The sequence below is a fragment of the Thunnus maccoyii genome, chromosome 24 (genome assembly GCF_910596095.1).
Source record: "Thunnus maccoyii chromosome 24, fThuMac1.1, whole genome shotgun sequence".
In the NCBI taxonomy this organism is placed as follows: Eukaryota; Metazoa; Chordata; class Actinopteri; order Scombriformes; family Scombridae; genus Thunnus; species Thunnus maccoyii.
In genome coordinates this window covers 15,663,129-15,676,368 of record NC_056556.1, presented here as the reverse complement: position 1 = coordinate 15,676,368, position 13,240 = coordinate 15,663,129, and the positions used below count along the sequence as shown (strand labels likewise).

Sequence of the window (13,240 nt, the reverse complement as noted above, 5' to 3'; positions counted from 1 at the left end):
AGTCTCTTCGGGAGGTTTTTCCCATAACTTTTAGTAAGCAAGGTTACCCAGAAGTTTTTGTGCAGTTCATTCATAATGCAGATGACCAGAGACTGAGATTTATTGAGTGAAAGCTACACGCCATGGAATACAAAACAATACCAACTCTGGACTCTAAGCATATCATATCATTATTCATCAGTACCTATAGTTATTTAACATACTTAATTTCCATCTCATTAAATGATAGGCTCAAACTTTAAGCTCCAATTATTGAATGTTCACAAAACATCCATATAAATACAAATTTAATGCAAGGCGAAAGGTTGCACAGACATTCAAATAAATACTGAATAATTCTACAAGGTTCTCCAGTGCACCAAGTGCTGGAAAATATATGGAAATCACTCCTTGTCTCCTGCCTTAATTATAGAAGCACACACAGAGAAGAGGCTGCCAGACAAAGTGTTCACACATAAAGCTCTGTTGGGGATTTTGGTGTGCCAATTGTCTGCCTGTGAGCCGAACTCGCTGCCACCTCTGCCATCACCTGTAAACTGCTCTCGGACGGTGCTTATGCCTGCAAATCTCAGCTGTCACCCACACGCTATTGTCATTCATGTATTCATACACCTCTGCTCTGAAAAGGATGAAAAAGCGGGGAGGTGGGTGAGTAGAGAACTGGGGGGACGGGGAATGAGAGGCAATGGGAGGACATGAAAAAGAAGACCAAATTTGAAAGTGATAGCAAATGACAGCACTAAGCTGGCAAGGCACACCCTATGTAGGTCCTGTCATTTGTGTGCTGGCAAACTGATGAAATGTGTCTTTTATATCTTCATGAGGTGCTAAATTATTCAAAGCAACACTATTAGGTCCATCATTTTACACAACTGACTGAATTTATTCATTAAGTCATGAATAATTTCCATGGGAATTTGGATTTGTTCATGAACATCATGTCGTCTATCAATGGATAAATCATCTTACCTATACCTCTTGAATCAAACAAATCTGCCAAAGATTGACACAGCAAAAGACATACTTTATGTGTATGTATGACTTAATAGGCGTTTAACCTGGGTCTCATTCTCATCACTAATGGGTCTCAACCTTGTTCTTTGCACTGGACACCTGCGTCACACAGATTTGGAAAATTCAACTCTAGAACGGGGCAAGCAGCCTCCTAGTGCTTTCAAAATCAACTTTAATTTTTCAAAAATAATTTCAAATGCTTGCATTAGTCCAAACCAAAGTAAACACAAAAGGTAGCTCATTGGATTAGCTGATCCAAGTAGTTGAAACTGTACAGGGATCTACTGCCAGGAAACTTGTTGGCAGTTAAAAACAGCTACCTGTTCATCTGCACAAGCCGGTTTCTTTTCATGTGTGAGGATGTGGGTTGATTTAGCATGTGTCCTCGCTAGAGACGTAGTTGCAAATGAGAGAAGACTTATCTATATGTTATAGATTCAAGTGCTGTTATCACCTGGACTATCATGAAGACAAATGTGAGTCCTTTCACTTTGATGGTTGACCACATTTATCAAAATCAAAGTACACAGACGAGCTAAATCAAATGGAAGAGGAAAGATGAAGAATGGAGGCAGAAAAGCAGTAAGAGGATTGTCCAATGAAACGGCAGTTGACCAAACAGCTATCTTGGTTACCCTTCGCCCATCCAAGAAATAGTTCCAGCACATAAACACAAATAGTCATTTTTACATTTTAGTTTTTGTTTGATTAAACAAATGAGCTTGGTAGGCAGATTTTTTTTTACCTTTTACAGAGCCAGGCTAGCTGTTTTCCCCTGCTTCCAGTCTCAACGCTAAGCTAAGCGAACCAGCTTCAGGCTGTATCTTCATATTTAACGGATAGGCATGAGAGTGGTATCAATGTTCTCAACTAACTCTCAGCAAGAACGCAAACAAGTGTTTATCCCGTAATGTCAAAATATTCCTTTAAAATTTTGTATTTAATTACTGCTTTTATTCTTATTCTAATTTGTTATTTAACTACTACCTTTTTGCCCAACTATTTTCTTGTCTGTTTTTTCGATTCTCCTAATTGTAGTGCACATTGAGCAACATTCTTTGTATGAAAGATGCTATTTAAATCAAATTTGTTGTTATTAAAGAATTGAAGGGCTTGGATGTAGTGTGTCATCGGGGCCATTTGTCATCACTTTTACAAAGGCAAAGCCTTGAATTTTGCACTGCTGGAGAGGGTCCCTGAGAAACACCTCGTTAGTCTACCCTGGAAACGGGGAGCTTTGTACTCCGGTAATGGTTAGGGTAATTGGCTGCACTGTGGTGGAAGGCAGAGCACATAAAAGACACCACAGAGATAATTGAGCAGAAAAGGTGAGTTTGACTAAAGCATTTTTCTGTGCCATTTGTAGCAGGGGCAGGCTGGAGCAACAAGCAGGTGCGATCAGCCTTTCATGGATGAACTATCTGCACTTTTTTCTACTAATTCATTTCCTGATGTTAATGTCTGCATCAGTATTCCACATACATCTGTGGCAGTGTTGACTGCACATTGACGCTCCGTGACCAAACCTTTTTGTTGACAAGAAAATTGCCTGATTCTATACATCAGGCTTTCCTGCTCATGCATGGCACGAAATAAGGCAAAATGACAGTGTTAAGATGCTGTCTTCAAGACATTTATGTAAAGATGCACCTGCTTTGTCAGCCTGAATCGCAAAGTGCTGTTGTAGAAGGGTCAGGGTATCCTGTTATTACTAAGATGCCAACAAAATCCAAATTAATTAATTTTCGTATTTGGATACTTGCAGAAATCGGCTTTACACACAAGAAATGATGAAACATAACAAAATAAGAGAGAAACACGAACAGAGAACTAAGCAAGAACAAAGTCAAGAAAAGCTGGACTAACCCTGGTCCATTTGATATCTTTTGGTGTAAACAGGATGATGTTTTAGTATTCAAATATTTCATGAATTTGGGATTCAACAAACCAAAAACTTGGCCTTCAATAGAATAACTGAGAGAGAGAGAAATGTTCTGAATGAATGAAGATTAAACAACATTAAACAAAAGGAGTTGAAATACATACTGATTCATTACTGAGTTAATGAGTCCTCATTGTTCAACAGTATGTCTCTGTCAAAAATTAACCTTTGGCACGAACCAACATAAAAACAGTATTTACATGTACACAGGGTTCATATTTTCATTTCATGTCCGTCTCACAAACTCATGACAAACAAAGCCACACAAAGAGCACAGGCACTTGATATTCTCTTCAGGATGCCAAAAAGCAGATGCTGCCAATTAAACAGAGGAAAAAGAATGTCACCAAAATAAAACAGCGTTTTCCCCGCCTCACATTCTGCAACCATGCACACAGAATTCGAACAAGACCTTTTAAAAAGGCCTCATAAACATGGGCAGGGATTTTACTCAGCACATGATAGCATAGCATATTAAGATGAAGAGTGAAAAACAGAAGATTGAAAAAACAGATGGTGCACAGTAACCGCCGTGCGGCGGCCCCTGCCGCAACCATCTAGCTTTCCTCGAGGCTCAGCAGGTACCGGTGGTGCTGACGGTGGTGTAGCTGAACTTGGACATGGAGGTAGCCATTGACGTGGCCATGGAGGTGGCAGTGATGCCGTCTTCTCCTGCCTCCCTCTTCCTGCACCACCAGCACTGGCGGCAGAGCCGGTTGCGATAGCAGCAGGCGAAGGTGGACAGCAGGGCCTTACGGAAGCGCGTGTTCATGAAGCAGTAAATGATGGGGTTGACGCAAGCCGAGGTGTAGGACAGCAGGTGGATGAAGGAGATGGGTGCTCCTGAGAGGGCTCTTGAGGCTGAGTTCAGGTCAAAGGCCTTCCAGGTGTTGGCTGAGTACAGGGGCATCCAGCAGATGAAGAAGAGTGCCACAATCACCATCAGCATGCGGATGACTCGCCTCTTGGCCTGCAGCTTGGCCTCCGAGGTGTTGCTACGGGCGCGCTCAGTCTTGGCCTGGGTGGCGCCAGACGAGGCAGAGAGGGTGGGGAGCTCCACAGCAGAAGAGGGTTTTTTGGACACCTGGATGTAGCAACCATCATCATCATCGTTGCACCCTGCAGCACCCCTCCCTACACCGTTCTTCTGGCCTGTGGAGGGTCAAGGCAAAAGTGTAAGTGAGGGGCAGTTTGACTGACATGTTGAACTATTAACAGTAAAAAACATTCACTAAATGCTGAAGATGAGATTTCATTATTTTTGCTGCTATAGCACAGAAACTACACACCATGTTTAGCAATACAATAACAGAACTGAAGGCTTTTTCAGAACGTCTCAACCTTGATGAATCACCCTCAAAGCTGGACTCCATGGAAACTGCTGCTCCCAATGCACGTAGTTACAACAGCAGTTATATTTCACCTGAAGGGACCGTTTTTCTGCAAGCATTTACATTCCATGCAGCTATACTTGACAGATTCTCCCTTTTCTATGGAAAATACCCGCTGTAAGGGCCATGGAGACATTCCAAATAGGCATGAAAACAAGTAGAGTTAGCTTTACGACAACTGAGAAGGATGTTATTTTTGGATGTAACAGGTGCAGAACCTGTGGGTAGCAATAAAATATGTCATTCTCTGCCTCAGGCAAAAAATGCAAATTTCCCTTTGCAGGAATGTTTGTCTGTATTGCGTGAAAATGGGAGTTTGTTTGTGTCTATTCTAATATGTGACTATAAGTATTAGAAATTACAAACTAAAACACTAAGAACACACTCAATCATTTATGGATTTAATTGGAATCTAATTGTTACAGTATTGCAATTATTATATTTTAAGGATATTTACTGGACTGTTTCCTATCTTTTTTATTGTAATTGACTGCTGCTTCATATAAAGGTCTATAAAAAGTTAAATAGATGTTTTGGTCTACAGTATGAGTAAAATGTGAACAAAAAGCCTTCTGCAGTATGGATTGAATTTATGATGAATCTCACCAGTGGTCTCTCTGTTCTGGCTCAGCTCAAACTGAATGCCTCGGTACAGCTCTCTGGAGATCAAACCGTAGGCTATAATCATCACCACTCCTGGGATGAAGAACAGAGTGAACAGCAGCAACACATACCTGAAAAACAACCAGAATGGAAAGAGAAGGGCGTAAAAAAACACAAATTGAGAAAAAATCACTATAGGGAATCTGAGTTGCTCTTAAAAACAACCAGACACATCGGATTCTCTAGCCACTAGCTGAAAAACTTTGCATCAATAACAAGATAACACAGACAAATATGTGAAATTATTTCTCTTTTCCTCATACAGTACGCCTTCATGCATGTGTTGGAGCTGTGCTGGAGGTCCTGCAGATGGTTGACCCCTCCCAGCAGCCCTCTTTACCACCATGGTGTCTGGAAAAAAGGTACCGCAGCATCCCAGACCAGTTCTGCAACCTCTAAAACAGCTTCTTCCTGCATGCTGCCAGGTTTCACCCCCCTCTACACTTGCTCTATCTCTTTTTGCACTAATGGTGCTGATTGCTGATGCCATCTTTTCATATATACACTATATACACTTGAGTAGCTTAATTTATAACAGTGCTTCATATTTTATAAAATGGTCACGTTTTGTGCGTAAATTCTTAATATGCAAAGCAACTAGATACTACAGCTGTAAAATAAATGTTGTGGAGTAAAAAGTTTCAATATTTCCCTCAAATATAGTGGGGTAAAAGTATAAAAGGGAAACACTAAGTAGAAATAGTAAAGTACAAGTACCTCCAAATTGTACTAAAGTACAGCACTTGAGTAAATGTACTTAGTTATAATTGTGTCCATCCTTTTTTTTTTAAAGAATATGTTTATTACATTTTTCACATAAGACAAAAAAATAGAGGGCATTATATCCATTCCCAACCTTCACCACCCCCTACAACAGATGAAGGTGACATCAAATAAATAAATATATAAACAAATAGCAAGGTTACAGGAAAACAGGTTTTGCAGTAAAAAAAAAGGTACAGAGACAGGCTAAGCCGATTTAGGAAACCCTCTGAGTCTCAAACTTTATAGAAAGCGACCACTGAGGAGTGAAGCATACATGAGATGTATTCATTGGGAATACACTCCATTATAAGATTGTGCCACAACTTTTTTCTTAGAGCAGCATCTTTGATCCAAAAGACCAAAATATTCTTCGTAGTGGCAAAAGTCAATAAATTGAATAACATCCTGTTTTTGATATTTATAATATGACCATTTGGAAGACCAAGTAGGAGGCACATAGGGTCTAACTCTATTGAAACACCAAAAATAACACAGTTCATCCACAATACCAGACCAATAGTTTTGTAGCTTCACACATGACCAGAAACAGTGAATGTAATTGTCTCAGAGTTACACTTACTGCAGAGCGGAGGTGCATCAGCATCCATTTTGTTTTTGTGAGCAGGTATTATATGTGTGCCATGTACAATTCTTAACTAGAGTAGATTAGGTTTGATTACAGATAGATATTTCCATAGCATGAACCCACACTTCCTGCCAGTTTAGATCATCAATAGAGATGCCCAAGTGTCTCTCCCAGGCTTGTTTAGTAACTTTGCAAAGTTAGAGATGAGTTGGAATTTAGGGCTCTATAAAATACAGTAATGTGTTTCTTGGATACTTGTAAAGACAAGGCCCTTTTTACATGTGAGGTGGCACTATTGGTTGGTAATGTGGTAGATTTAGTGATGAGGTGTCTGATTTGTAAATATCAGAAAAATTCACATTTCTGTAAGCCATATCGCTGCTGTAGCTGCTGAAAGGATAGTAAAGTCTGGCCATGGAATAAATCTCCCAGCTTTGTTAGCCCCTGGGTGCACCATGCTTTAAAGCCCTAGTCTTGACAGCCTGGCAGAAAGTCTGGGCTATCCAGAATAGAGGTATTGTACAGATGGATGTCCAGGCTTTGACTGCACTTAAAGTGATGGGGTTAGTACAGAGGTCCTTTCAGACTCAAAGTTATTCACAAACAACAATTTCCACAAAGAGCATTTGGACTGAGAGGATTCAGTGTTGAGCCAAATTGAGGCTGGGTCATATTTGAGCCAATCCGCTATCACTTGGAGGCGTGCTGCCAACTGATAGAGGCTCACATTTGGTACATCTAAGCCCCCATCAGAGCTGGCCATTGGAGTTTTGCCATCTTCAGTCAGGGCTTCTTTTTGCTCCTGATAAAGGCACTCAGCCAAACTTCAAGCACCTTGATAACCTTGTTTGATAACAAAATAGGGATCTTTTGCAGTGAATAGAGTCTGGGCAGGATGTTCATTTTAATGAGAGCAATCCTACCCAGCCAAGAAAGAGGTAGGGAGTAAACGAGAGGGTGACCAACGGAAAGGAAAGGGCTCTGACAGGCTTCAGACAGATGTTAGAGACCCCAGTGGCATGGCTTCAGACTTTGCTAAATTAATTTTGTACCCTGAAGAGGTGCCAAATTTTGGATTGGCTTGGGTCAGGCAGGGAATAGAGGTTTGTGGTCTTGATAAAAATATCAACACGTCATCTGTGTAAAGAGTATTACTTTTATAATATTAGCAGCAATCAAAATAAGGGCTTTAGCAAGGGCTGTGTTGAGTTCATCAGAGATATCAGATTTGGTCTGGTCACCGCCTTGTGCGTACTCACCAGGCTCAGACGGGGTGTCTTTTTTGTCTCTATTCCTTTGGTTTCTTCCCATTTTGTCAAAAGACTGTGGCCGTAAGATTTAATGACATAGCACGAAATGTTGATACCAAAAGTAGCTTCCAACGCAGGATAAACAAATAATTAGAATCGAGAGGCACGGAGCTCAAGCCAAAACGTTGTGCTCACCTTGCCACCATCACATGATCCCTCTTTGTGTCTATCCTTATATTATGGTGCATTTGTTATTTCTAATTTAACAGTGTGTCCTCTTTGGTTGAATATTGTCTATTGTCTTGTTACTCAGTGTAGCTCCTTGTGTTGTCTTGTATGACATTTCTAATTTTGTTCCACTTGTACTTTTTTCTTGAATGGAGTGACAGTTACCTTAAACTTGCATTAACTGATTAACTTGTGACCTGGAGAATTCCAATATTCACTCCTCTTTTAGCTTTGTTTTGGTCTCCACCAGCTCCTGAGAGATATGCCTGCCTCTTTAGCTGCTTAATGCTCCACTGTAGTCACAAGCTAGCTAGCTGCTAACTTTGTCTGTCTGCTGTTTGGTGCCGGGCAGGTAGTGTGCAGGGCGTTTATCAGAACTTTTTAGTTGAAATCATGACACTGATGAGAGCAGTGAGAGTAAACCAAAACGTTGGAGTTGCTAACACAACAAGCTTAAAGACACTAAAAAGCTCAGTAGCAATGAGGGGAACTGTAGAGTTGGATGATGATTGTCTGTGGATTTATCACTATAAGCAATCTCTTTTACATCATGCATAGTCATTTGATCCATTGTTGATATGAAAATATTGATTGTAGTAGTTTTAACTTAAAGATTAGAAATTGTATGTCCCTTATCTTGTACAGTAAAGGTAGATCAAAGAAACTGTAACCTGGAGAAAATGCTACAATGATTTAAACCTATGATTTAACAAAATACACTGCTCTCCAACATGATGTGATGTCAAAATCATTTCTTCTCAACATGAAGATCCATTAGGTCTCCTTAGTTTGAGGGAGGCAGGCCAGTTGGACCAGTTGGACCAGTTAGCTTCTGCAGGTCTGACACTCCAAGACACTACGGTCTGTTCTCTTTAAGAAGAGAGTAGCTATCCTGTTTAACTCAAGAAAGGTTTTCAACACAACCTTATCAAACCATCCTGTTGACATATTGACATGTGTCAATATGCACAGTAACACAGTGCATATTGACTCATATGGACACGGCACGACATACGTACACGTCTATACATATCACAACAGAAAGTTTAAGAGGACATGCGCACAAGATAAAAAAAATACTACCTTTCAGGACTTTAGGGGCTCCATAAAAAACATAGCAAATTGACCCATTCAAATAAAGCAATGTACACCACCATGTTTCTAACATACTTGAGAGATCAACAAACTATTAAAAGCTATAAATTCAACTTACCCCCATGGTCTTCAAAGCATAGGCCTATTGTGCCTTTACTGTACAGTTATTAACCTGTTTCCACAGGATAATCATCTTATATGCACAAGATAATAACTTGTTCCCTCAAGGTAATTATTTTGTATGCACAAGATAATATATTGTGCACACAAGTCTTTATCTTGTGCGCACAAGATAAAAAGATACCACCTTTTGGGACTTTAGTGGCTATCAGATATTTGAGACATTTTCTACTCCTCAACACCATGTACACAGTTGTCCTCTGTTAATAAATGTTCCTTTTTTCTCACACAGAAAGTAACAATCAAGTGCCTAGATTGATGACACGTCAAAGAAAAAGTCATGAACAAAGTCAAGTACAAAAAAAGTGCTCAAGACAGGGGGGAATTTTTGAACAATGTTAAGATTCAAGAGGCTGACAGTTTCTGTCAGTTTCTCACCCTGTGCATCAAACTACATAAGCAACTATATATACTTGCATGTATTCTACAAGTCTGAATATAGACCTTCAACACAGTGAAGTTACAGATGTGGGGAGATAAATGAGTGACTACTAATACTGTATGTTGGTCTAATGTAAAGTGAATTGTTTCCATGAGTAACCACTTGGGATTATAAAAGTATAGATTTTTTATCAGCAGCCACACCAGTGAATGAATGAAATGAATAAAACCTATTTGAGTGAAATGAAGTGAACTGAAGTGAGAGGAATACAGAGAGAGCAGAGCAGAGAGAGCAATCATTGTAAGAGAAAACTAGAAAGAATAACCAATGAATAAATAAGATAAAGAAACTGTACAGATGTCACTTTGATCATAATAAATCTTTACCATCTGCACCGGCAACTCGCTTTTGATTTGTTGTAATCAGAGAATGCTCTTAACCACCGGTGTTTGCAGTGCACATCAGTCAGCACATGAAAGCAACATCAGAAAGAGGAAGAGGCTGGATCTCATCCGTTCTCTGATATTCTAATGTCTTCCTGGGCGACCCTCTGAACTTGGCTGAGCCCCTCTCTTTCACTTCTCACAGCTTCAGTCAAAGCGGTCTCATCAGCTGGCTGTTTGATACGGTGGAAAATGTGTTAGACAAAAGGTGTCAGGATGTGAACCCGTAGGAGTGCGGAAACACACCACAAAAAAAAAAGGTGCTGGTGGATGTCTGTGATATCTGTGCTTGTTTTGCCTCAAGGGGGAAACCCAGATTTATAGAGCTCAAGCAGAAGGACACATGGGAAAAAAAAACATGTTGAATATTCACAGCTCCTTCTTTTGACTGTTCCCATATCAACTGAAAGCTTCACGATTATAAAAAGGTGTGTTTGGTTTATATTTATCATCAAAGAAAATGATATGCAGGTGCACATTTCTGCACTACAAACACGACTACAGATAAACTCAGCCTGTAATGGTGAGATGCAGAAATTGAGTCTTTTTTTTTTTTCTTTGCAGAGTGTTTTTATTTCTTTGAGTTGTCATTCTGGAAGCTGTTGACAAAACTGAGAAGTGGAAGTGCTCGAGACTGGGGCCAATCATTTTTTATTAATGTAGTAAAGTATCTGCTATGAAGCCAGATGTTTGCTCCTGGAGTGACAGCTGTCAAATTCACTCATTTGCACTCTGTTAAAAGACTCGGGGAACAGCGCTTTGAGCAAGCAAACTGCTGCACAAAATGCACTGCAGTCAGTAGTTTAGATATGCCAGCATCAGTGAGTGAAGTGAGCAGAGTCGTTTTGGGTCAAATACTGTAGACTTTTGTGTCTACAGTATTTCAGTGATACTTTCCCCTAAAGTTCTGCTGTTGGTTGAAAACTCAAACTTATTAATTCTGGGGTTGAGGAAAGTCTGTCTAATATTGCTATTGTATATCAATACTATAATATTAATATCTTTTTTTAATGCACAGCTTTTCTGCTGTCAAAATATCAGTACAGGCCATTTCAGGTTAAGTATGCCTGTATAATGTAAATAGAATTAAATATTGGATCATAGACCAAGACATTCATAAGCCTAAATGAAAGTCAGATCCAGATGATGTCCACACTGCACCACAGGAATGACAGACTGTCTGGGATGTGGAGTCAAAGACACAATTAGAAACCTGGTAATATTAATTATAGAGAGATAACCAGGTTTCTCTTTAATGCAAAATGTTATTTGGTCATAATATATATATATCCCCCCAGAGTACCTTTGCTACTATAATTTTTTTTAATGTAAAAATCCAGTCTGCATAAAATTGTCAGTGCATGCATAAGCATGATTATAAAAATCAGAAATCATTAAATTTGTCTTTGTGCTATAATTAGTTCATTAACCACTTTATGGTTCTTATGTGTCTTGGTATCATTTGCTCATCATCTCTGTGACTGTGATTTCAAGCTAAAAATGGATGCTTCAATAACTCTATGCACTGCTTCATTAGGTGCAAAAAAGGCACAATTTTCCTAGTGAGAGATAGATGAAAAAGGTGTTATCTCCTAGCAATATAGGTTTTAACCCCTAACCCCAGAGTAATTTAAGAGACGGTCATGATGGGTAAAGATGAAACTGTGAATTAAAACTTGAAAGGTCCTCGTATTCAGTGACATATCTGGACTTTTGACTCTCCTCCTCCTCCTCACCGAGCGGACTAATTAACTGGTCTCCCGCCGCCTCGTCTCTCCATGCGAAGCTTAAGAGTTTGATAGACAGTCCGAGAAAAGAGAATTCTTTGGTGTTCCACCACAAAAGGCTGTCAAGTAGAGAAATGTAAAAGGTTTCGCCATGTTCAGCTTCTTCATTTTAATTGCACATTTCTGCAGGACCCAAAGTTGTTTATAGACAGATCTATGAAAATCCCTGAGAAGTATATCCCAAGATGCTCTAAAATATCTTGTCCTTGACTGTGTATCCATCTACTTGGGGTGCTTTTTAACGACAAAGCAGCTTTATCGGTCCTCCGAGGACATGTGGATGGATGGATTACTTTCCTAAGGCTGAGCAATCCAGACTGTAGCAGCCATAATCGTTTCTCTCCTGACCTTTTGCATAAGCTTTACTCCTCCATCCTTTTCATTCGTTCAGGAGCAGAGAAACAATCATGTTAATTTACTGACAGAAACGTTATCTACACAGTATCTCCGTATAATGATGTAGTGTCTACTTTTTTCCCTAGCTCCTCCGTCTTTTGGTACGACCCCCTGCTATGCTATAAACCCATTTCATACTGGCTCTAATTAAGCCTCAACAGGAGCTACCTGTTCACCATTTTCATCTTAAAAAACAGTCTCCCTAATGATTTCATTCATTTTTCAGAAACCACCTCTGTAAGCACCTTTACAATTTCTGCCCAGGGATTCAATCCTAAAATGACAAGAATTAAAGAGCCATTATCCTCTTTATCCCTCTCATAGTTTCTCTTGGCTAGGTAGAGAGAAAACACACTAAAAGCTAGCAGTAAAGCTGCCAAATATTACTTCAATCCAGTGGATTAGCTGTAAATCTGCAAAAATCTTTTGAGTAGAGATCAACTTTGGTGAGCTTTGACAAATTTGTGCTGTTATAGTGAGCTGTCATAGCTGACCTTTGAGGGAATTGGGAACCTGGGAGTCCAAAATGGAGGAAGCTGTATATTCAATTTATATATTATATATTTAACCTCCTCAACCAGAAAGTGCTTCTCTGAAGAGGGATGGTTTGGTTTAACAAGCTAGCTTGCTCAAAGAAGTTTTGCCCTTTTCAATAACTCATTATTGAATTAAATGATGTACAGTCCTGACAAAAAAATACAGAGGCATTGCGAATTCATGTGATTACAGTTGTTCATCAATCAGCCCTGTGAGTAAGACCTGGGTGGCTTTATATTAAGGTCAAGGCTAGATACATAAAGGGGCCTGAGGGGCTTAAAAGCTCTGAAAAAGGAAGTTAAAATCATGAAACAGAAATTTTAAATTAACTTGTTAATGCATTTAGCAGCAGGAGCAGCAGCTCTGCAGACAATAAAGGAAGAGGAAGAACCAGCAGAGTGAATTCAGGGTCACGACCCAGTGAGCCCAGTGAAAACACCAGGCAAGGTTTTACAACACTACGCAGAGGACAACAGAGATAATGTACTGTAGATTTGGTTAGCAGGATAATGTTATTTCGCATTGTGTCTGTTTCTGCTGTGGTTTCATTAGAAATTCCCATATGCTGACTAACCAAAATA

The 13,240-nt window shown here is 39.7% G+C and overlaps 1 protein-coding gene across 1 annotated transcript in view; it reads right to left on the bottom strand.

Moving 5' to 3' along the window:
* Positions 1-1,730: 1,730 nt before the first annotated feature.
* The window catches only part of cckbra (cholecystokinin B receptor a), a 34,310-nt gene continuing 22,800 nt past the window's right edge, over positions 1,731-13,240 (bottom strand). The window contains exons 4-5 of the mRNA XM_042404820.1: positions 4,954-5,081; positions 1,731-4,108 (exon numbers count right to left, since the gene is read on the bottom strand). Coding sequence (XP_042260754.1) covers positions 3,531-4,108; positions 4,954-5,081 — 706 coding nt within the window. The 3' untranslated portion in view covers positions 1,731-3,530. The remainder of the gene's footprint in view (positions 4,109-4,953; positions 5,082-13,240) is intronic.